Below are 22191 nucleotides of genomic sequence, written 5' to 3'. Positions count from 1 at the left end.
GATTTGCATGAGCAGCCCAAAGTTAGAGCGTTAAATCTCAGCGATGTAGAGAAAGGGAAGGCAGCCGCTGCGACAGGGACTTGTCTCACCTGCCAGCGCAGCGCACGGTGCGGGCGGCAGCCCCGAGAACGCTAGAGGAACGGGAAACCGGTGAGCAAAAATAGATGCTCAAGTGACACGCTTCCCAAGGGAGGCGTTGGGAGCTCTCGGTGGTGTCCAACCACAGCGGCCGCGGGCAGCCTGTCTGCCGGCCCCCGGCGAGGGGAATCGATGCACGTCCAAAGGTTGAGCTCGTGGTAGCGAGCTGCACCCCTTCACGGCTGATTCCTCCTCTCTCGGAAGGGAAACGGTGGCCCCCGCGGAGCTGGCGAGCACGGAGGGGTTTAGGGTTATAGAATCGCAGAATCTTTTAGGTTGGAAAAGACCTTTAAGGTCATTGAGTCCAGCAGTTAACCTACCACAGCCAAGTCTACCCCTAAACCACGTCCCTAAGCACCACATCTACACCTCTCCAATCCCTCCAGGGATGGTGATGCAGCCACTCCCCTGGGCAGCCTCTGCCAGGGCTTGAGAAGCCTTTGGTGAAGATATTTTTTCCTAATATCCAATCTCAACCTGCCCTGGCACAACCTGAGGCCATTTCCTCTGGTCCTATCACTTGTTTACTTGGGACCAGCACCCGCTTTGCTACAACCTCCTTTATGGAATCATAGACTCTCCAGGTTGGAAAAGACCCATTGGATCATCAAGTCTCCAACCATTTCTATCAAATACTGAACCATGTCCCTCAGCGCCTCGTCCACCCATCCCTTAAACCCCCCCAGGGAAGGTGACTCAACCCCCTCCCTGGGAAGCCTCTGACAGTGCCCAATGACCCTTTTTGTGAAATATTTTTTCCTAATGTTCAGCCTGAACATTTTGGGCAGTTGCAGAGAGCGATGAGGTCTCCCTTCATCCTCCTCTTCTCCAGACTAAACGACTCCAGCTGCTCCTCCTAATCTTTGTTCTCCAGCTCCTTTCCCTTTTCCACACATGCTCCAGCCCCTATTTTCTCGTAGTGAGGGGCTCAAACTGAACCCAGGATTTGAGGTGCAGCCTCACCAGCGCTGAGCCCAGGGGGACGATCTCTTCCCTGCTGGCCGCGCCGTGGCTGATCCAAGCCAGGATGCTCTTGTCCACCTGGGCCACTGCTGGCTCATGGTTGGCTGCTGTCAACCAGCACCCCAAGGTCCTTTCCTGCTGAGCAGCTTTCCAGTCACTCCTCCCTAAGCCGTGGGGTGGTTGTGACCCACATCCAGGACCTGGTGCTGTGGTTTGTGGAGTCTCGTGCAGTTGGCATTAACCCATCCATCCAGCCGGACCGAACCGCGGTGCCTGGACGCTCCCCAGAGCTGTCTCAAAGGGGCTGTGGTGCTGACCACCACCCTGGGGGTTCAGCAACCTCTCCATCCAACGTTTGGTGTCTGGGAGCGATTCTACCTCCCTCCTCAATCTTTATCTCCAGCTTGAGTCTCACTCGACGTGGCACATCGTGGTTATACCTGCGTCTCCCTGAAGAGCTGGTTGCTTTGAGGCTGCGCGAGCGCCGCTTCGGAGGAGAGGGGATTTATACCAGCCCTCAGAGCAACATCCAAAATGCATGAAGACACGCTGCGTGAAGGGATTGGGGAGAAAACGCACGAGAGTGAACCCGGGGCCACGGCAGAGCTGAACCACGCAGAGGGGAAGGCGGTTATTGAGGCGAAGTGTCAGAGCATGCCAGAAAGATTTAGTTTATCCTCAAAGAGCTGTGGTCGGGGAGGAAGGATGGGCACGGGGAGGAGCATCGGCTAAGAAACATCAGGAATCTATAGTCCATGTCAAGTGACACCTCCTATTTAGCAGTGTATCATGTCTCCCTTCTGGTTTTTAAACAGTAGCCTTTATTGCTAGGAGTTAGAGAGCTTGATTGACAAGGCTTGTAATACACCGTGGAGTTGCCTTTATTTTTCCTACATGTTAAAGGAAGAGATACTAAAAATACAATTATGGTTTTGAGCCAGGCGTAGTCTCTTCTAATATAATTCATCTCAAAGACTATCCATCGTGCCTGCTGCACCCAAATCATTTATAAAACATTAGCATCTCCTGTGCTGACATTTTACTCCTATATTACAGGAGTTACACGCAGGCTTAAAAAAAATTAATAAAGTGCTTCTCTTCTTCATTCTCCCACTGAGAGCTTTGATTTCCAGAGTATGAAACGAAATAACCAGCATAACAACATTCTCCACTTCTAAGGGACAGTGCCAGGCTCATTCAGTTGCTATTGGTTATAGAGAGTAGGACGTGAGGGAGCTATTTCAGATCACGGATTATTTGTTCTGGCTGCATTGGACATCCCTTTAGTGGAGCTTTAGAGCCCTGTAGACAGAAAAGTTTGGGCAGGAGCTGGAAGGGAGAAGGTTTGATGAAGCAACTTCTTCCTTTCTCCTCCCAGAGTTACTCCTGCTGTTCCCCAAGATGGAAATTTAAAGGAGAAGCATCGAAGCCCCTGCCCCTCATCACTTGTGAGACGGGTGGGAAACACCTTCCCCCCCGGCTGTCTGCTCCCAGCACCCAACCACTCTTATAAATAAGCACATCAGGGAATTTTCTTCTTTTTTTTTTTGGCTTGGGAGCTTCCCTTTTCTGTTCCAGACACCGCCAGGGGATTCCCTGCTGCACGAGGACCCTCTCCCCATCCCCAGAGAAGGTTTCCTGAGCTGGCCTGTTATTCCTGAAGCCGGTTGTGTGTTGGATGGATAACACAAGCCATCGCCTTCAGGCTTTCCAGCCCTATGGGCTAGAAATGTGCCGCTGGGAAGTGGTTACGAAATGAAAAGCAGCCTTTTCTTGTCCAAGATCACTTTTATTTCCCTTGTTTTGTTAACTTCAGTGTCTGTTTGGTCTCACGTCTCCACGCCGACAGGGAGTTCGCAGCGGCTGCAGAGTGTGGGCACCCCCTCCCCGAGCCCCTGGGCGGCTGTGGGTGATGCCGCCGGCTCTGCCGCCTCCCTGACCAGCAAACGCATCGCTCCGCTGGGGGGTTTGATTTGGGAACAAGCGGACCTGTTCCCTCTCCTCCACCTGGCCACCACCCCCTCTTACGGCTGTCTTGGACCATTTATTTTTCTCTCCCCTGGCGGACCAGAAACCCCGGGCACTGCGCTTCTCGCCGGTCCCCTATGAGCTGCCATCTCCCCCTTCTCTGACTCCTCCTGGGACGCAACCTGCTCCTTTGAAGAAACAAACCCTCTCCTGATGCCATCAGGACTGTCTGCAGCCTGGGAACCGCTCCTCGCTGCCCCAGTGAAAACCTTAGTCCAGCTATAAAGGTCCTCACGCCACCAGCGCGGCTGGGAAGCTCCTCTCAGCCTCCAGCCCCCTGAAAGCCCCTCTGCTCCCCGGGGCCTCGCGGCGCTCTCTCCGGAGACAGAGCTCTTATGGCTAGATATGATTTTGGACTCATCCATATCTCTCTCTCTCTCTCTCCCCCTGCCCTGGTTACAAATTAGGACGTAAAGGGTGAGTTTTGGCTTTCTGGATATGGACTTTGCTGCATCGCATACAACCAACCCCCCCTTCCCCTCCCAAAGTTTAGCGCTCTGAATTGCTGAGAACATTGGTCCGTTGTGGTTCCCCCGTGCGTACTGAGCCCGCCCGATGGCTTTCAGCATCTGTAGGCACTGCTGCCGGTTGGTTTTCTTGAGGAAAAAAAAAAATAAATCATATACTGGTCTGCTGCTATAAATTCAACGATACGATCCTTAGTTCTGCAGATATAGTTTCCATATAGTTTATAAACATTATAAGACATACATATGGATAATTGAGGGGAAGCGGGGGAGCCTGTGCATTTGTTGGGTTGGTTTTTTTTTCAGGTGTGTGAACACGGTTACAAAAAAAACGCACCTCCTGTGGGTACCCTCGATTCTGTAAGTGTTGGGTTTGAATTCCACCTCTAATCAGTCTTTCCTTTGGTTGTTGGCAACTCCAAGCCCAGCAGGCAAGCCCTGTTCCGCTGTGATGCCTGAGATAGTCAGGGGTTTGAGATTGTCTTCTAAGAGATTCCCAGCCAACGTTGGCCTCTGGGTTTGGAGCCAAAAGGGCTAAAACGTGGGAGAACCAGTGTCCTTATTACATCGATATCGGTGTCCTTGCACTCACTTTCAGCGCGATAGTGTAGGCTTAATTGGTGATCATTTTTACAGCAATGATGTTCCTTTCGGTAATTGGAGGGGTCGTTTGGAGCGCTCTCGAACGAACGGAGTTTCCCAAGAGCGCGGATACAGTCCATGCGTCCGGTTGTCGTCACCGACGAATTGGCTACCATCCCCGTTCTCTGGGTTTTTGTTAGGTTGGCTTTTTGTTGTTGTAGGTGCTCGGTTAGGCTGTTTGTGACGAGGTGTGTTAATGCCTTTCAATCCGCTCCCACTGCTTTCGGCACAGTCCGCGTTGGCAGCCCGGCCGGGCACGGAGAGACCATCAGAAGCCGAGACAACGTTCTTCCCTTCGCCAGGCCAACGCTCGCCGCGTACAAAAAAAGAAGAAGAAAAGAAACTCTGGTCCTTTGTAGATTGGTGGCAGTGCAGCTCCGCTCCGTCCGCCGCCGGGGGCTCAGCGCACGACGGCCGCGAACACCAGCATGAAGACGAGGAGCGAGGCGCGCAGCCCCGCGCAGCCGGCTGCCTGCTGCACCCCGCTGGGCGCGCGGAGGGGCGTCCGCCGCGTGCACTTACCCCTGCGCCTGGGGGGCAGCGTGGCCATCGCCCCGAAGCTGTATTTGTGCTGATAATCAGGCACATAGTCTGGCACCTCGTGCCCGTTTTTCCGCGGCCCCGAGGACACCGGTTTGGAGGTTCGGTTGCGGCTTTTGTGGCTGGTGCAGTTCTTGCCGGGTTTGCGGTAGCCCGGCCGGGAGCCGGCGGGGGCAGCGGGTTGGCTGCTGTGCAAACTGTTCTCGGCCCCTCTCTCCTTCCCCTTCTCCTTGGAGGAGTGGTGTGGGTGGTGGCTTTTGGAGGCTCCTCTGTCGGCCGTGGAGAAAGTGTGTGTTTTCATTTGGTGGAGCGACTCGGACCCCGAACAGTTCCTAAAGTCTTCTGCTCTTAGCACCTTGAGGTCCTTGCCGTGCATCTGCTCGGGGGACTCGCAGATAACGCTGGAGCTGGAGCCTCTGAACCTGTGCAGCCATTCCCAGAGCGAACGGGCTTTGCAGTCGCAGCTCCAGGGGTTCCCGTTCAGCCTGAGAAACTCCAGGGCTCCCAGGTGGGCCAGGCAGTCCCCCTGCAGCTCCGAGAGGCTGTTATTGAACAGGAAAAGGGTGGTCAATCTTCGGAGGTCGTGAAAAGCCCGCCTGTGAATCCACTGCAGCTGATTTTGATGGATGAGCAGCCGATCCAGGTTTATTAGTCCCCTGAACGTGTTCTGATGGAGGCTCCAGAGCTTGTTTCCATGGAGAAAAAGATGGCTGAGGTTAACCAAGTCAACAAAAATATCATCCTGAAGGAACTCGATGTGGTTGTCTTGCAGGTAAAGGTATTGCAGGTTGTGGAGGCCACCGAATATCCCACTGGGGAGGGAGCTCAGCCCACACTTGTACAGGTACAAGGCGTGGAGTTTCACCAGCCCTTGGAAAGTGTCTGCAGCCAAAGCCCTTAGGTAGCGGTTATCCCCCAGATCCAGCTCTTCCAGGTTGACGAACCCGTCAAAGGTGCTGGGGTCGATGAAGGTGATGTTGTTGGAGTAGATCCAGAGGGTGACCATGGAGGGGCTGAAGTGGCCCCGCAGCAGCAAGGTGATCTGGTTGTTCTGGAGGAAGATCCTCTCGCTGTCCTCGGGGATGCCCTCGGGGATGGTGACGAAGTTGTGAGCCTGGCAGCTGACGGTCATCGGGGACGGGTAGCAGACGCAGTCGGTGGGGCAGCCCAGGGCGCCGGGCACCTTCAGCCCCAGCAGCACCAGCAGCAGCTCCGCAAACCCCCCTGCGCAGAGAGAGGAGGGGAGAGCGGCGTCAGCAGGGACTCGGGCACCTTCCACCCACCCATCGCTGCCGCGGGGACTATTCCGAGTGAAAAACGCCTCCAATTAACTCAGCCCTCCTCTGTACTCATGAATTACCCACGCGGCGGTGATGAGTGGGCTCATCACCCGCAGTCGTTTAAACGTGATGTATGGAGTATTCCCTGCCTCCTCGCCCTGCCTGCGGCACGCAGGTGGTTGCACTTCCAGCCCCAACCGAGCAGGAGAAACTTCCTCGGGGGAATTCGCGCTGGAAGCGAAGCCCTTTGCCTGCAGTCGCACCTATGTGTGAGAGGAGAACAGGAGACACAAACCCTCGAGAGGTGCCTACCCCTCCCGTAACGCATCTCTTAAATTGCCTGTGCTTACGTATCAGAGAGGAAAAGGTACAGAGTTCTAGTAATTCCCTACAATTTTCACAGAAAGGGTCATTGGTCCCTGTCCGAGGCTGCCCAGGGAGGGGGTTGAGTCCCCTTCCCTGGAGGGGTTTAAGGGACGGGTGGACGAGGCGCTGAGGGACATGGGTTAGTGATTGATGGGAATGGTTGGACTCGGTGATCCGGTGGGTCTCTTCCAACCTGGTGATTCTGTGATTCAATTACAGATGTGCAGCACATCTGCCCCGCACACCCAGCTGCCCCGAAGGCGCAGCCCCAGCCCCAGCGTCTCCTTCTCCTACGGTTGTCAGACGCCCCCATCCACCCCGAGAACCAAGAGATTTGCAGGGAAATACGTTGTCAGCAGTTGGTGGAAAAGGCTGAGCTGCAAACTCCGCTTGGAAGTGGGATGCTTAGACATATTTTTAAATGGATGTCCTGTGGCAAAGCATATTGCATCCTCTAATGCTACAGTGTGTGCTTGTGACCAGAGCTTTCTCGCTGCGGAGAAGAAGCGGTGAGCAAGGCAATAATCATCCCCTCCCTCTGCTCAGCTCTCAGAGCGCTGCTTTCGCCTCCCCGTTCCCGTCTCGCTCCCACTCCTCGCACCAGGCTTGCTTTCAGGCTACTCCTTCTGCACCGAGTGGCTTTTCAGACTCGTTGCACCAGACTTGTCATTTCTCATTCAGATTTTCCTCCTAGATTTGGCGCTTTTTTTTTTCCCCTCTTACACACAAAATTTGCTCATGTCTAATGAATTCTGCCTCTGGACTTCACAGGGAAGAGGAGGAACACGGGAGCAGCCTACAGCTGCCGGTGCCATCCTGCCCGTGAGTCCCGCCTCGCACTCGGCTTGTAATAATCTGAAAAACGAGAGTGGAAGTGGAGTTCATCTCTAATTACTCCATGTCATTATCACCAGCCAGTCCACGAGCCTGGACCCCTTGGGCTTTTACAGTCCCTCTTTTCAGTGCCTACAGCTGAATACGAGTGGGAGGCGAAAATCCTTTCGCTGTTTTCTTACTAATTGTGTTTGAAATATAACTCTGTGGTTGCCGTCGCCTTTTGCCTGGTAAGGAGATCTATTACCATATAGTTAACAGCAGGTGACCCGTCCATCTGGACCCGTCCTTTCGAGGCAAAGTTGTCACGTCTGGAGATAAACTGGGTTATTCCAACTGTCCATAAATCACCAGTAAGAGGCAGGCATCTCTGACTGGGCTGATAATAGAGGAAAAAAATAGCATCGCTAGCCAAAGCGTTGGACCGAGCCTTGGCTGCGATGAGAAGCGGGGGACTTCTTCCAGGCGCTGCCCTTCAGAAATTGAGCACCGGCTACCAGGAGGGATGTCTCATCCCTGTGCCGCTGCCAGAAAGGGGCTCTAAGTGGGGAACGTTTAATTTGCAGCAACTCCTACGGCCGTGTAGGAAAAGGAACCTTCTCCAAGTCACCGCCGCACCGTTTTGGCGTTGCTGTCGTGCCTTTGCAGCGAGAGAGGGGCTGGGCTGGTGGGAGCATCGTGCCGGCACCGAGCGCTCCCTGCCAAATCGGGAGCCCTCGCGGCAACTCGCCGTGCGAGCACAGCCTGGGAAACAGCAGAATCCTGGCGATGCTGGGATTATCCGAGTGCCAGGTAACGACGGGGAAGATAAGATTGCAGGCCTTATGAGGAGTGGCTGAGAGAGCTGGGGGTGTTTCTCCTGGAGAAGAGGAAGCTGAGGGGAGACCTCATTGCTCTCTCCAACTCCCTGAAAGGAGGTTGTGGAGAGGAGGGAGCTGGGCTCTTCTCCCAAGGGACAGGGGACAGGACGAGAGGGAATGGCCTCAAGCTCCACCGGGGAGGGTCAGGCTGGACATCAGGAAAAAAATTTTCCCGGGAAGGGTCATTGGTCCCTGTCCGAGGCTGCCCAGGGAGGGGGTTGAGTCCCCTTCCCTGGAGGGGTTTAAGGGACAGGTGGACGAGGCACTGAGGGACATGGGTTAGTGATTGATGGGAATGGTTGGACTCGATGATCCGGTGGGTCTCTTCCAACTTGGTGATTCTATGATAAATCTCTGCCTGCGGATACGTTGTGCTGGGGGTTTCACCTACAGACGGGCTTCGCCAAGGTGGGACAGCTCCGTGCTCCCCATCTCACCTTGGTGACACCAGAGCACGGAGCCTTCTGTAGGTCTTAGGTTTATTAGTAAAATCCTGCCAGGCACAAGCACCATGACGATCTCCCACATGCGGAGTCTGTTATTGCAAATACCAAATCACAAGGGTTTGAATCAATAAACCATCTCCCAGCTATAAGCAGCAGGTTGGAAGATTACATAGTGCTTCCAAACAATAGTTTTATGTGCTCCTCCGTGACACAACAGTTGCCAGGCTAATGGGATTTACTGATGGGAGGTGGAGCCGGGCAGGGACCTCGGAGCATTCCCAATTTCACGTATTGGGAAGGTGATGACAGGCGGCTGTTAGCAACGTGCGGTGATGGACCGAGGCAGCCTGGGTCTCCCTGGAGCACGGCCAAGGTAGAGGCTCCTGCCCTGCGTGCCGGGAGAACTCCGGAGTTAAAGGTCAGGGGGAACTGAGTGCATCTCTTAAATTGACAGGCATTTGTGAGCTCGTGGCTGGAGTTCCTATGGAGAGGGAGATGTGGCTCCTGCAGAAGAGTTTGGAGAACAGGCCTTACAGGGAACGGCTGAGATAGTTGGGGGTGTTTAGCCAGGAGAAGAGGAGGCTGAGGGGAGACCTCATTGCTCTCTGCAACTCCCTGAAAGGAGGTTGTGGAGAGGAGGGAGCTGGGCTCTTCTCCCAAGGGACAGGGGACAGGACGAGAGGGAATGGCCTCAAGCTCCACCAGGGGAGGGTCAGGCTGGACATTAGGAAAAAACTTTTCACAGAGAGGGTGATTGGTCCCTGGCAGAGGCTGCCCAGGGAGGGAGTTGAGTCCCCTTCCCTGGAGGGGTTTAAGGGACGGGTGGACGAGGTGCTGAGGGACATGGGTTAGTGATTGATGGGGATGGTTGGACTCGATGATCTGATGAGTCTTTTCCAACCTGGTGATTCTGTGATTCTGAGTCATGAACGGCAGTGTGGACGGTCTGGGTTGTTACTGGTTCTCAGCTTCCCAAGAGTGCGATGGTAGGAAGAAAATTTGGGGATGTCTTTCTGCCTCCCTGGTGCAACTCAGGGGTAACGAGAATGGGGAAACGAAGGACAGATACTTAGAAGAAATAATAATTAGGTGGGCAGGACTTGAAAAGAGGAAATGTATGGAGTACCCAGTGGAGGCACTCAAAGCACGTGGTCTCATCAAGAACGCTTCCTCTCCAAGCCCATAAAACCTGCTGATTGCCTAGAGTTACAGAATGCTGCTCCTGGAATGCCCTGAGGTTGGTCACAGGTTAGATCTGGGAATTAGACCCCCCCGAGAAACGAAGAGGCTGCGTGGAACTATGAAGCTCCTGAGGCTGCATCGCGATGTCCAGCAGCCGAGCCCCACCAAGATAAGACAGCTGGGAGTACTTGGGTCTCCCTGTGCTTCCCGAGAGGTCCCAGCCCAGCAATCCTGAGTGTTACACCCTCCCTAACTTGTTGGACTCATTATTCCTGCCGCAGCCCTTTTGACTTCATCTTGTAAAGGTTGTGAGGCAGGTGGAGGGTCACCAGCATGTGTGTCGGAGCTCACCGGGGAGGGAGAGCTTCAAAAGCAGCACAGGAAAATCCTACAGAAACCCGCCGGTGAAGTGAATAAAAACAAAGCCCTGCTGACACGGATAAAACCAGCACGGGGGTGTTTATCTCCTGGCTTTCTCCCACTGATCCGCTGTGTCACCCCGGCTTCTGCTCGCCGTGTCCTTCTGCCGCCTCCTGCTTTCGACTCAGGTTTCAATGATTGGAATGGATTTGTCCGACTGTCCAGACCATTTCCCATGTAGCATCTCTCTAATTAGGCATTAATTAGGCATCGGTTAATGAATGCTTGAAATAATTCATCCTTGGATGCGTCCAGTTTGCAGTCTTACTTTTAACAGCATTAGACTCATTATTAGATTAACATCGTTATAAATGTTCTCCATTACCTGCTTGTTTCCATTGTCTTAGTCTTATTACGGAGAGTGAAAATCACTCCTCCCGCATGCATTATTGATGAGTAAGGACTTTCTATATGTAGCACGGGATTAATTGTTATACAGCATAATGCATTTAGCGTGAAGCCTCAATTTGTGCAAGAGCTGAAAGCGGCCAGGAGAACGCAGACGCCCGGAGCCAACGGGCTCGGCCACAGCCCAGCTCCCTCCAGCCCGGCCCAGGTTCCTCCCAGCGCAGGAAGGAAGAAAGAGAAGAAAGACGATGGTTTGAGACCCAGGATCTGGAGAGGGAAGGTTGGAAGGGATGCTGGCCTTGGCTCTGCTCTGCAGGCACCGCTCGACCCAGGCTGCACCTGCGCCGGCAGCATCCTTTCTTTTTAAAGCTTTTAACGCTCTATTGTATCTATAAGCAAGGCAGAGCCTTGGTTTATTTAGGAAGATGTACCGCGTCTTAATTTTATTAGGAGTCTCGGGCACGAGGGGAAGAATAAAGCTGGGGAGGGGCTCTTGGTCAGAGAGTGCAGGGATAGGACGAGGGGGAGCGGTTTTCAGCTACAAGAGGGGAAATTGAGATGAGATTTTAGAAATAAATGGTTTGCTGTGTGGATGGAGAGGTCCTGGCCCAGGCTGCCCAGAGCAGGGGTGGCTGCCCCATCCCTGGAAGGGTTCAAGGCCAGGTTGGATGGAGCTTGGAGTCCCCGATCCAGTGGGAGGTGGCCCTGCCCATGGCTTTGGATGGGCTTTGAGGTCTCTTCCAACCAAACCCACTCTGTGATTCTATGATTCTAAATCACATAGGACAAGAATAGGTGCTTTGGCGTCAGGGGGGATGGATACACCTGCAGAGCCCCCAGAAGGCAACCTTGCCACGAGCCCTCACCACCCCCTGCCCGGTCCCTCTTTGTGAGCTGCTGTTCGCAGATGGACACTTACCCCTCTCCACCCGGACAAGCTATATGGGTCATTGCCTGTCTAATTCTTCATCAGGATCCGCTCGAGAGGACGGAGCGGCTTGCTTCTCTTTCAAATCTCTCCTAAAGCACCATCTGCTTTGGGACACCCATCTTAGCTCATGTCTACATGCAACTTGACTGCCTGCTTACTATGTCCATTACCGGAGCTGCTCAAGCTGTTAGATTTATAAGCTCTTTAGAGCAAAGCCCTCGTCTTCTGGTTGCTGATTTATGTATCTTTACTGCCATAAAACACTATGTATAGCTACTACATAATATAAATAATAATACTTAACCAGGGCAAGCTACAAGTGGGGGACAAAGCATCTGGCTCCTGCTCGCAGCTGGGATTATCAAAAAGGCAGAAGCTTGCTCATCACTCACCCTCTTCTTGAAGCCAAATTCACACCTGGTGTAACACCACCAGTCGCTGTCAACGAGCTCCAGAGAGAGATTTTCCTGCCCCGCTCGCACCCTGGATCTATCAAAGGACTCTTTCTAAATCTGCTTCGAGTGAACTGGGGCACAACGACACGACTGCGACCCCCGGGGGAAAAGGCACTTTGAAAGTGGGGAGCTAGCTCCAAATGGGATGTTGGCACAGCCGTGGAGAGAAATGGTTGTTTAGGGAGGAAAAAGAAGCCTCAAATATTCACAATTTCATCTGCCAAGCGAAGGATGATGAAAGGCAAGGCCGGAGCAGCGACGGCAACCGGGCGCGAGCCAAGAGCGAAACTTCAGATCCGAGAGGGTTTGACAAAGCGGTGTCAGACCCATGTTCAGTGCTGCGGGGCTTTTTCCCTCTTCCTTTTTGCGACGCAGAGGATAAAATAAACAAGCCCGTCTTGCCTGTCACAAAGACTAAATTCCCCTGTGAGCAGCAGCTTGTTTCAGCCTCTCCGCAAAGCCCTTTCGGTGCCGCGGTCCTGCAGCGCTTGGCAGCAGGAGCATCCTTGTCGGGTTTGCTCCCCGGGCCACTGGCCCCGAGCTTCGCTTTCTGCACAAGCTGCCTCGCAGCCGGAGAGTGGCAGCTACCCAGCCACCTTCAGCATTTGGGTTTTTTTCTCCAACCGGTGTCATAAATAACTGACAGATCCCAGCTGTTTGGAGTTATGGTTTCTGATGGAGTGACAGCTGCTCCCAATCCCCCAGTCATCACCCCGGCAGTTCTGGAACGTCTCAGCAACATAAAAATCATTGGAGATAATTTCGGTTTTGCATAATTTGGTTAGGCAAGCTGTGATTTAATGGCAATTATGACCTCCGAGGCAGAAGATGAGCTTGGAGGCTACCGGCTTCCCACGACTTCAGCTCAGGGTGCAGCATCAGGGATGTTCCAGGGAGAAGGTACTACAAGGAAAAAACCTTCTCCAGCAGCTGGAAATTGCCTTCCTTTGCTGGCAAGTGGAAAGACTGTTCCCAGAGGAAGAAGCATACAAGGAAATTTGGAAGGGATATTGCTAAGAAAGGCTTAGAGAAGAGGCTGGTGCCAAAAGTTGCATCGAGGGGTACCATTTAAAGGAAAGCCAGGCAAAAGCTTTAGACTGGAGAGTGCTGTAACTGCTACAAACCATTCTGTGTCACTGGTTTCTCTTGTCCTAACTGGTATGAACATCCTCTTGGTCACCCTGACCCTGCTTTGGGAGCCCTGACATTAAAAAGCAAATCCAACTCATGCAATCGATACAGGAGGGTTGGCCAGCACCAGGAACGGGCCAAGTCCTCTGCAGGCTTTCCCCTCTAATAGGGTTTCTCCTGCTCCAGGCCATGTTTCCTCCTCCCTGGGTGCTTCTCAGCCATCCCGGAGCCTCCTGGTTTGCATTTCTCCAGCGGTGATGGACCACAGCAAACCCTTGGTGAGCCAAGCTACGCCGGGTGGGCAGTTAAGGATGGAGAACCATGCTCAGGAGCTCTGGGGGCATCACGGTGCTTCTGGATGGGGGCTTCAAGAGGTGCAAAGTACAGCTTCAGGGCAGAAACGGCTTTTATCTGGAGCTGAGAAGGCCCAGTTCCCCCTCTCCATCACTGCTCTTGGTCAGCTTGGAGTCTGCTGCGAGCTAAAGCTCAGGGCAGAGCCCCGGGGTCAGCAGCACCCCAAAATCAAGTCCTTTAGGACGCTGCAAGCTCATTTTGCATGTGCTGACCCGGTATGAGGAGCTATCCACCTTCCTCCCCCAAAGTCAAGGCCAAGGTCACCTGGAAGTTTCTGGATGGTGGTCATTAACTCCTATTGCAGTTTGAAACCAGACCATAAATTTCATAGTGTAATAATGTAAAAATCAATAACTCTGTTTGAAACAATAGCTTTGTCTTCCATTTCAGCCGGCTCTGATATCTCCCCGCGGACTGCGTCCCTCTGAATCACAGAAACAAAGAGAGCCGAGCGCTGGGTGGTGGGGCTGCTGCTCTCCTGCCAGGTACCAGCCCCTCCGTCCTTATGGATTTAATTAGTTCATTTAGTCCTCTCTTGCAGTTAAACTCGAGGAGGATTTAAAAGGGAAAAAGATTAAAAACGGAACCTTTTGTGCTCAGGCTCTTTGAGATCCTGGCTGATTTGACATCCCTGAGGTTTTCCATGCAAGAGATGCCCAAGCCCCGTTGCCCATCGCCACAGCCAAAACCCAACGCGGTCCCGAAAAGACTCAGCACCAACTCAAATGAGCAAAACCAAATTCAAGTCCCCGCTTTTCCAGCTCTGGCTCTCAGGGCGAGGGAGATCTGGCTTCCTTTGCTTGCTTATTTCTCCTTGTTTGCTGTAGCAATGCCTTGAAATATACATCGAGAGGAAGGATTGTCTTTCACATGTTGGTGGATGTGTGATCCTCAAAAACAAATTAGCACCGATTCACTTCTATATAGAGTGCAGCCATCAGGGAATCACTCCTGAATTCACAGCGAAGGAAAGTAATAATGCTTCCAGCGCGCTAATCCTCTCCTAGAGCAGCCCCTGAACTCTCTCCCTGTGCTGGAGGCACCACTGGAAATTACAATTGTGCTGAAAAAATAATAAATAAATACAGAAATTGGCTGGGTTTGTGCTGGTCCAGAGGATTTGTACCCTAATGTGGAACTCCCTGTTTAATTAGCACTCCTCTCTGTGTCTGCATCTCCTCCTCCCGCTGCTCGAGCTGAAGAAAAAGAGGAGGAAAAAAAAGGATGCCAACAGTGGAAGAGGCTGTGGGATTGGAAACACAGCTATAGAAACTTGTTTAATTTAAATGCTTGTTTCAGGACTAACATATGCAGGAACAGAGGGAGTGTAGAAAGTGTTTTCCCACGTAATCTGCTCTGCTTAACCCCAGTTTGCAGCTCACCTTCCACCGCAGCGATGCCCTTGGAGCGCGGCTGCTGGGATGCGGCTGGTCCTAGGGCTGCAGGCACAGGGCACAAACCTGGTGTGGAGCCCCAGAGGCAGGACTGGGGAGGAGATCATCTAAATCAGAGGCTGCATGGGATGCAGATCAATAGAATAGAATCGAATCACAGAATCATGGAATGGTCTGTATCAGAAGGGACCTCAAAGCCCATCCAGTTCCACCCCTGCCCTGGGCAGGGACACCTCCCAGTGGACCAGGTTGCTCCAAGCCCCATCCAACCTGGCCTTGAACCCCTCCAGGGATGGGGCAGCCACCTCTTCTCTGGGCAACCTGAGCCTCCCCGACCTCACAGCAAAACATTTCTTCCCGAGTTCTCATCTCAATCTCAATCTCTTCTCTTTCAGCTTAAAACCATTCCCATGTGTCGTGTGGGACGCTAGGGAGAAGAGGTAATCTTCTTTCCCTGACTCGCCTTTCCCCGCTGCCGGAGGGTTTATTGTGCCTCCGTGTCTTATCCCGTCTCACATAATGCACCGGCATCTCCAAAGCCTCTGGGACCTTCCCAGAGAGAAGGCACGACAGGGGGAAACGGCGTGTCTGGCTTTATGGATGGATGTGTCCTCGGGTGCTGCTGCGGCTGGAGGTGTCGATGGACACCACGATGCTCCTGTGGGAGAGGACAGAGTTGCCCAGCAGAGCGTGGCGTGGATATTGAAGGATTTCAGACACAGCCATGGGCTTTCCCAGCTCCAGGTACTATCAGCCTGACCGCCAGCAGGCACCAGGCATCCTCCGCTGGTTCCTGATGCGGGATGGGGCTCTGGTGGGATGCAGAGCATCCTGCAGCGAAGCCAGGATGGGAATTGGCAACAGACAGAGAGATCTTGAGGTCCTTGAGAAGAGACTAATAATTCCAATTGCCCCAGGAGAGAGAAATAGAGGAGGATGACTTGAGCTTAGTGGATTGTCTGAAGCGTCTCAGGGGATCATCAGATACTTCCACTCCCTTTTTGTCCTGAGGTGACAAGTTTTCCTTCCCATTCACAGAAATGCAAAGTAATTCATTCACAGCAGTAATAAAGACAGAGTCCTTAGTAAACCAGCCGGCTAGCAAGCCCTCCGAGATGCTTTAGAGCAAAACAATTGCAGATGAAATGACCAAACCCACCCCAGATGAGCACCAGCCAGATCGGTATCAAATGCAGAACAAGCTCATGTGTAGCGAAAGCGGATTCACCAGCTCATTTCCCTGCCAGCGGCTGGCTAGGACCTACGGAGAGTTTCTTTAGGATGAGAAATACAGCCAGAACAGAGCAAATGTGAGATGGAAGAGCAAAGTGACAGCTGCCCGGGCTCTCGGTGCACGCTCGGCTGCCCTGCCAGCCAGCCCACATCCACAAGAGATGCAAAAACTGGAAGCTGCAGAAACCCAGGGATGCGCTGGATGGACCCGGAGGGAGCAGGGAGCGGGTGGTGGCCCGAAACAGGGAGTCGAAGGGCTCTTCTGTGGTGTTTTTATGCGAGCACGGCTAATAGGGAGAGCATTAGCTCTACAAACGTGTAATCCTGCCGAGGTCCCGACCCCAGCAGTGTCCTGTGCCACCAAGATCCGCAAGCCAATTATGTACCGTGCCGCGCAGGCTCCCTTTCATCCCTTTTCAGCCTTTCTGCATTTCAGATTTACTGGATGTCCTTGTATTTGGTGGAGAAGAGGGCAAATTGGAGCCCGTTACATCCCTTCTTCCCCATTCAGTGGCTCATCGTTCCGGCTGCAGCAGGGGGGAAGGAGACTGACAGGTGGGCATCAAAGCCACCACTTCTGTCACATTTTTTCTTCCCACAAAGGGGGAAAAAAAGGGATGGCATCACTTGGAGCCCAGCCCGCAGCCTCGGGTCTCTCTCCCACACCCACAACGAGCAGCAGCACCTTTCCCCAGGTCTCTCGGCGTGGCTGCAAGATGCTACGAGCCCTCCAAGTGAACATCCCTGTGGGTTGGCAGCTGATTGAGCATCACGGACGTAGGCAAAACCCCCGCTCCCCACGGAGACGCGCGCCAGCGCGCTGGGTCGTGAGCGCTGCTGCCTTTCAGAGACCTCTCCTGTGCTTTGCACTGAACTTTTTACCGGCTTGTGAAAAGCACAGTGATAAAAGCCGAGCGGTGTGAATAGCTGTGCTCCACTGCTCCTCTGCCCAGCAGCCGGGGCCGACCCGTGCCTCGTTAAGAGGTTTAATGAGCCGGTGGGGAGATGGCGCGTGCCCAGGTAGATGCTGGGCATCGTTCTGCTCCTGCCTGGCTCTCGGGGTGCAGGGGGATGTGGGGAGCTGAGGGCTGGACGAGGCACTCCCCGAGCATCAACGCTTTGCCAAGCCCCTGAAATCTGTATCGCTGGCCGGCGGGCGCCTGGGATGGTGAGGAGCCAGAAATTAATGTGCAAGCGATGAGCGTGGTCGGGACGCGGCACTTTGCTGATATCCTTTGTCTAGCTCCGATGCCGGTATTTCATCCCAAAATATCCCCCCGCGCGTCCCCTGGGAGCGGACTTTGTGGCGATGCTGCACATCCCCCAGCGGCACACGAGTGCCTGCATTAAAAGCTTAATAAAAATAGCTTGTTAAGGGGATGTGTTGCCATCACCAGTGGCTTCTGAGCTCGCTGCCGATCTTTGTGCCTCGAATGCAGCGAGGCCAAGTAATTACGGGATGGGGGCTGCAAGGTCTCGACAGTCTAATTTCTATTAATTATAGTGCGCGTGCGATCCAGTCACAGAGGGAAAGAGAGATAGGGAGATGGTAAATCGTTGCAGGAGCTGGGGAGGGAAGAGGAGATGCTGAAAGATGCTGAGAAGTGGAACCTGCTCTGCACCGGTCACAGGTGGGAGCAGGGAATGGGAGGTGACCCTGGCCCCAAACTGAGTGGATTATTTGGGTGGTTTGTAGCTGGTGGGGAAGGACACTGTGCGTCCAGGACAATGTTTGTGCGTCCAGTGTGGAGCCCCGGGAGAAGTGTTCATGAGCTGAAGGGAGTGTATAGGAGCTGAGGTGATGCTCAGAGAGGCTGTGACCTGCAGCCACCACAGAGACTGGGCTTTCACGCAGCGTGGGGCCATGTGTGAGCGTGCAGAGGGGCTGGAGGGGGGTGTATGGGCACGGAGGTGCTGCCCGGCTGCCAAGCCCCCCTAAATGTGGGGTGAGGCAAGAAGAAGACCGCACCAGCCCTGCGGTCCTACCTCTCCACTGGCTCTGGCGATTTCCTACTGCTTTAGGAGCCAATTAAACACTCAAAGTCAATGTCCTTGCTTTCCCCATGACAGGCAGGGCTCCTGTTCAATGCACAGCACAATCCTCCCGGCCAGGCTGCCACGCTGGGGGATGTGGCGAGGGCTGGGCTCACTCACCCTCTGCTTTTTGGAGCCTTTCCCTGCTGCTGGCAGCTGCCAGCGCCCCTCGCGTGGCTCCCATCGCTTCCCTTTAAGCTAATCAGAGCCTGTTTCTCAGTAAGTCGTCATAAATCCTGTTATGATCCCTTCTCCGCTAGGTAATAACGGTGAGCGCAAGACACACTGAATTCTATGATTCTACATGCAAGGACGTTGGCACGAAGCCACCCGCCCCGCTGTTCGCAGGCACTAGGAGTGGGACGGACAAGTCGGGCATCAGACCCTTGCCAATCCATCCCCCAGGACCATCCAAGGATGAGGCAGGTGAGCCAGAAATGGAAGAAAAAAACCCCACAGCATCCAAAAAAAAGGGTGAAGCGCAGGCTAGTACAGGTGCACCGCTGTGCTGGTGGTACCTGAGCCTCTCCAGGAGCAGATGTTCCTGCTGGGGATGGATGGGCTGGAGTCCCCAGCCCCAAACTCCTGCTAGGAATGCTGCCACAGACTAAAACTGAGAGAGAGAAAAAAGCAGGGTATGGCCGAGCAGTGAGAGCATCCGACCTGGCTAAGGAGCTGAAGAAGGGCTGGGGGATGCTCTGATGTCTGGCTGCTGGGACAGCAACATCCATTTTTTGGAGCTGCTCAGTTGGCAGAAATGGAGGGATGAGGGATGGCCACGGGGTTCGTGCCCGCTGGCTCACGGAGCACAAGCAGGGTTTGCTTTGGGTGCTGTTGTCTGCCTTCAAAAGCAATCCTGCTCCCTACGCAGTGAGCAAGCATCCCTTCCTCCCCCTCCCAGCCCGCCAGCATCTTCTGGGACTGGGCAAACTGGTCTGGGGGGACCAGACACAGGCTTTGGGGACACAGTGCTGCACACTAACGCTCATCTAGGCTGTTGGTAAAATACACAACCCACCCCTAAAGGAGCATCTCTGCCGGACGCCTCCGCTCCTGCAAAGGGGGCTGGGGGAGGCTGAGGAGGGCGGCTGCTGCCTCCCCAGCTCTGCTGCCCTTCCCAGCCCTGACCGGGAGGAAGAAGAGGCTGCGGCATCAACGGGTGCCAGGGAACTGGTGCCAGGATGCCAGTGCCAGGGTCCTGGTACCAAGGTGCAGATTCCAGGGTCCTGGTACCGAGATGCAGATGCCAGGATCCTGGTACCAAGGTGTAGATGCCAGGATCTTGGTACCAAGGTGCAGATGCCAGGATCCTGGTACCAAGGTGCAGATGCCACGCTCCTGGTACCAAGGTGCAGATTCCAGGATCCTGGTACCGAGGTGTAGATGCCACATTCCTGGTACTGAGGTGCAGATGCCACGTTCCTGGTACCAAGGTGCAGATGCCAGAGTCCTGCACCAGGGTGCCAGTGCCTGGGTCCTGGCCGCAGGCGCGTGGTGTCAAGCCAGCAGCAGAGCAAACGGCCAGTCCAGCTGCCGCGGGGAGGTATTTATTGGCAAGAAGCAACAGGCCAGGCTGTATGGAGTGACAGGGATGTTTCACTCTCGGCCTCCTCACGTCATGTTGCTTAAATGCGCGTTTTGCACGGTTGAAACAAATTGCACGCAGCAGAAATCTGCTTTTTTGAGGGGAAAGGAAAAAAAAAAAAAAAAAGAAGGAAGATCTTGGCAGAAGGATAAAGGAAAGCAACTGAAACGCTCATTAAAACTGAGGGGCTCGATTTCCCTGTCCAAGTGGCCACGTCTTCTCCGAAGGCTCCCAGATGCTTTGAAATGCCTTGTCAGACAAAGCCTTTCATCCTACCTGATTCTGGCTAAACTCATGGACCCAAACATTTTAGTTGGAAACGGGAAAGAGGGAGCAACTCCGTTCTGACTTTTCACTTCCCATCTGATCGCTGTTGATACAATTTATTCCTATGACAGCATCTGCTGCTTTCATGGGGTTTTTTTATTCTGAAGTACAACTCGTCTTTGTTAGTCCCATTTTCGGGCCTTTCATCATTTGAGTCACAACATAAAAGGCATTTAAACACTCCTGCTTGGAAACCAGGCTGGGGGAGAGGGTAGGAGTGGGGAGATGCCACGATTCCCCAGCCCTGCTCTGACGTGGGACGGGGTGTCCCGGTGTGCTGCCGCCCTGCCGCGCTTCCCCGACGCCTCCTGCTGAGGACAGCGGCGATGGGGACGTCATGTTTCCATTTTAGAGTGATGCTGTGAAATTCAGATGTGGTTTCGAGGCGCGGCTTCACGTAGAGAACTGTGCCCTGCATCACTGCTAAGACACCATCTCTCCCAGCCACCACCTCTGAGTGTTCCCAGGGTATCTCTGCCATCCTATAGAATCACAGAGTGGTTTCGGTTGGAGGAGACCTTAAAGCCCATCCAGTTCCACCCCTGCCTTGGGCAGGCACAACTCCCACTAGATCAGGGGCTCCGAGCCCCATCCAACCTGGCCTTGAACCCCTCCAGGGATGGGGCAGCCACCACTGCTCTGGGTGACCTGGACCAGGGCCTCCCCACCCTCACAGCAAAACATTTCTTCCTAAGATCTCATCACAGCCTTCCCTCTTTCAGCTGAAAACCGCTCCCCTCATCCTATCCCTGCCCGTCCTTCTCGTTAGACAACAAATTGCCTTTTGCTTCCAGCCCAGGCTGTGGTGCACAGCTCCCCGCGCCCTTGTGCCAAGGGGGTTCCACCACCTCTTGCTGCTACCCGCACCCCCTCTGAGCTCAGCAGGGCCTCTCATCCCCACCGGTGCTGTCAGATCCCCCTCTGCCCTGCTATCTGCCAAGCTGCTGGATGCATCAGGGAGTTCACAGCTACCCAGAGAGACCTACTGGAGTCTAATAATAGCGCCGCGGTGTCGCACCAGCGGAGAGCTGGAACGGCTGCGTCTGGCACGGAGAGGCCACTGCTGGCTGCCTCTGCCTGCCAGGGCTCCTGCCTGCTCAGCTGGAAGAGAAACACTTTTCCTGGGAACCTCCACCCTGCCCAGCTCCTCTCCAGCCTGGCTCCCAGCTCCGCTCCCCCCGGCAGCCCCCAGCGTCTCCCCAGGCTGCAAGGATCCCCTGCCAAAGGCAGCCTGGCTCACGCTGCTCCCCAAAACCCTCCCCAGGCAGACGCAGAGAGCATCCTGCCTGCAGCACGGAGGAGCCACAGGGGCTGCAGAACAGCAGCACCCACCTCGCCGCGCTCCCCGCCTGGCACTGGCGTGAGCATCCTTGGGACAAAGAGGCCTGTCCCCCTCCTGCTTTGATTTCCCTGCTGTATTTTTCACTCCAGTGAGTGCTGAGCTCCTGCCAGCCTGTGACCAGCTTCCTTCAGGGACATACAAAGAAACCCCTGCCAAATTTTCTCGTGCTGTCACTCTCCTAGCAAGGACACAGAACAGCCCCGTGTGCCGCAGGTGTCGCCGGTGCCTGAGCATCCTCAAGCAACCTCCCTCATCCAACCCAGCATCTCTCATCCTTCCCTGGATCCCCAGCTCCCAGGAAAGTGAGCGCAGCTGCAAACTGCGCTGCCGCTTAATGGAATAACCTTTCAGGTTTCATTTAGCGCCGCTCGCTTCCCACCCCACCTTCCCATCGTCAGCACTTTGCTAATTGCAACTTTTAACTCGTTGCGCCTGGGAAGCCCCAGAGCAGCCGCTGCCGTAAGGACAAGGGGTTCCTCTGCTCTCCATCACTGCTCCCTCCCTCAGACGAAGGGCCAGCAGGGTCGTGGAGACGAACACCACATCAATCGCAGCCCGTGCGGCCCCTCTCCTGCTCCCGGCTCACCCCACAAGCTTCCCACTTTGGGAAAAGAGCAATGCATCCCAGCAGACCAAAAATCCCGGGTGAGATCCCAGCTGCCGCTTGGGAGCATAAATCAGCGCGTTGCTGGGTGGGGAGGAGGCGAGAGATCCCGACGGCTATCGGAGCGCGCTGTCTGCCTCAGACTTATTAAATTATGGTTCTCAAGTTCAGCATCTGAGCCCGGCGCGGCAGGGACCATGCCGGGAGGGAGATGGGTTACAGCCCCCTAATTCAATCAAGGAGCGGAGGCGATGGTGCAGCCGGTGATACGGAGAGAGCGAATTTTG

At 54.3% G+C, this 22191-nt stretch overlaps 1 protein-coding gene across 1 annotated transcript in view; it reads right to left on the bottom strand.

The window, feature by feature from the left end:
- Positions 1–3731: 3731 nt before the first annotated feature.
- Positions 3732–22191, bottom strand: part of RTN4RL1 (reticulon 4 receptor like 1) — a 34025-nt gene continuing 15565 nt past the window's right edge. Inside the window, exon 2 of the mRNA XM_069874090.1 lies at positions 3732–6002. Coding sequence (XP_069730191.1) covers positions 4639–6002 — 1364 coding nt within the window. The 3' untranslated portion in view covers positions 3732–4638. The remainder of the gene's footprint in view (positions 6003–22191) is intronic.

The sequence above is a fragment of the Phaenicophaeus curvirostris genome, chromosome 21 (assembly GCF_032191515.1).
Source record: "Phaenicophaeus curvirostris isolate KB17595 chromosome 21, BPBGC_Pcur_1.0, whole genome shotgun sequence".
Lineage (NCBI taxonomy): Eukaryota > Metazoa > Chordata > Aves > Cuculiformes > Cuculidae > Phaenicophaeus > Phaenicophaeus curvirostris.
The sequence above is the reverse complement of the archived record's forward strand: the minus strand, read 5'-3'. Positions and strand labels throughout refer to the sequence as shown.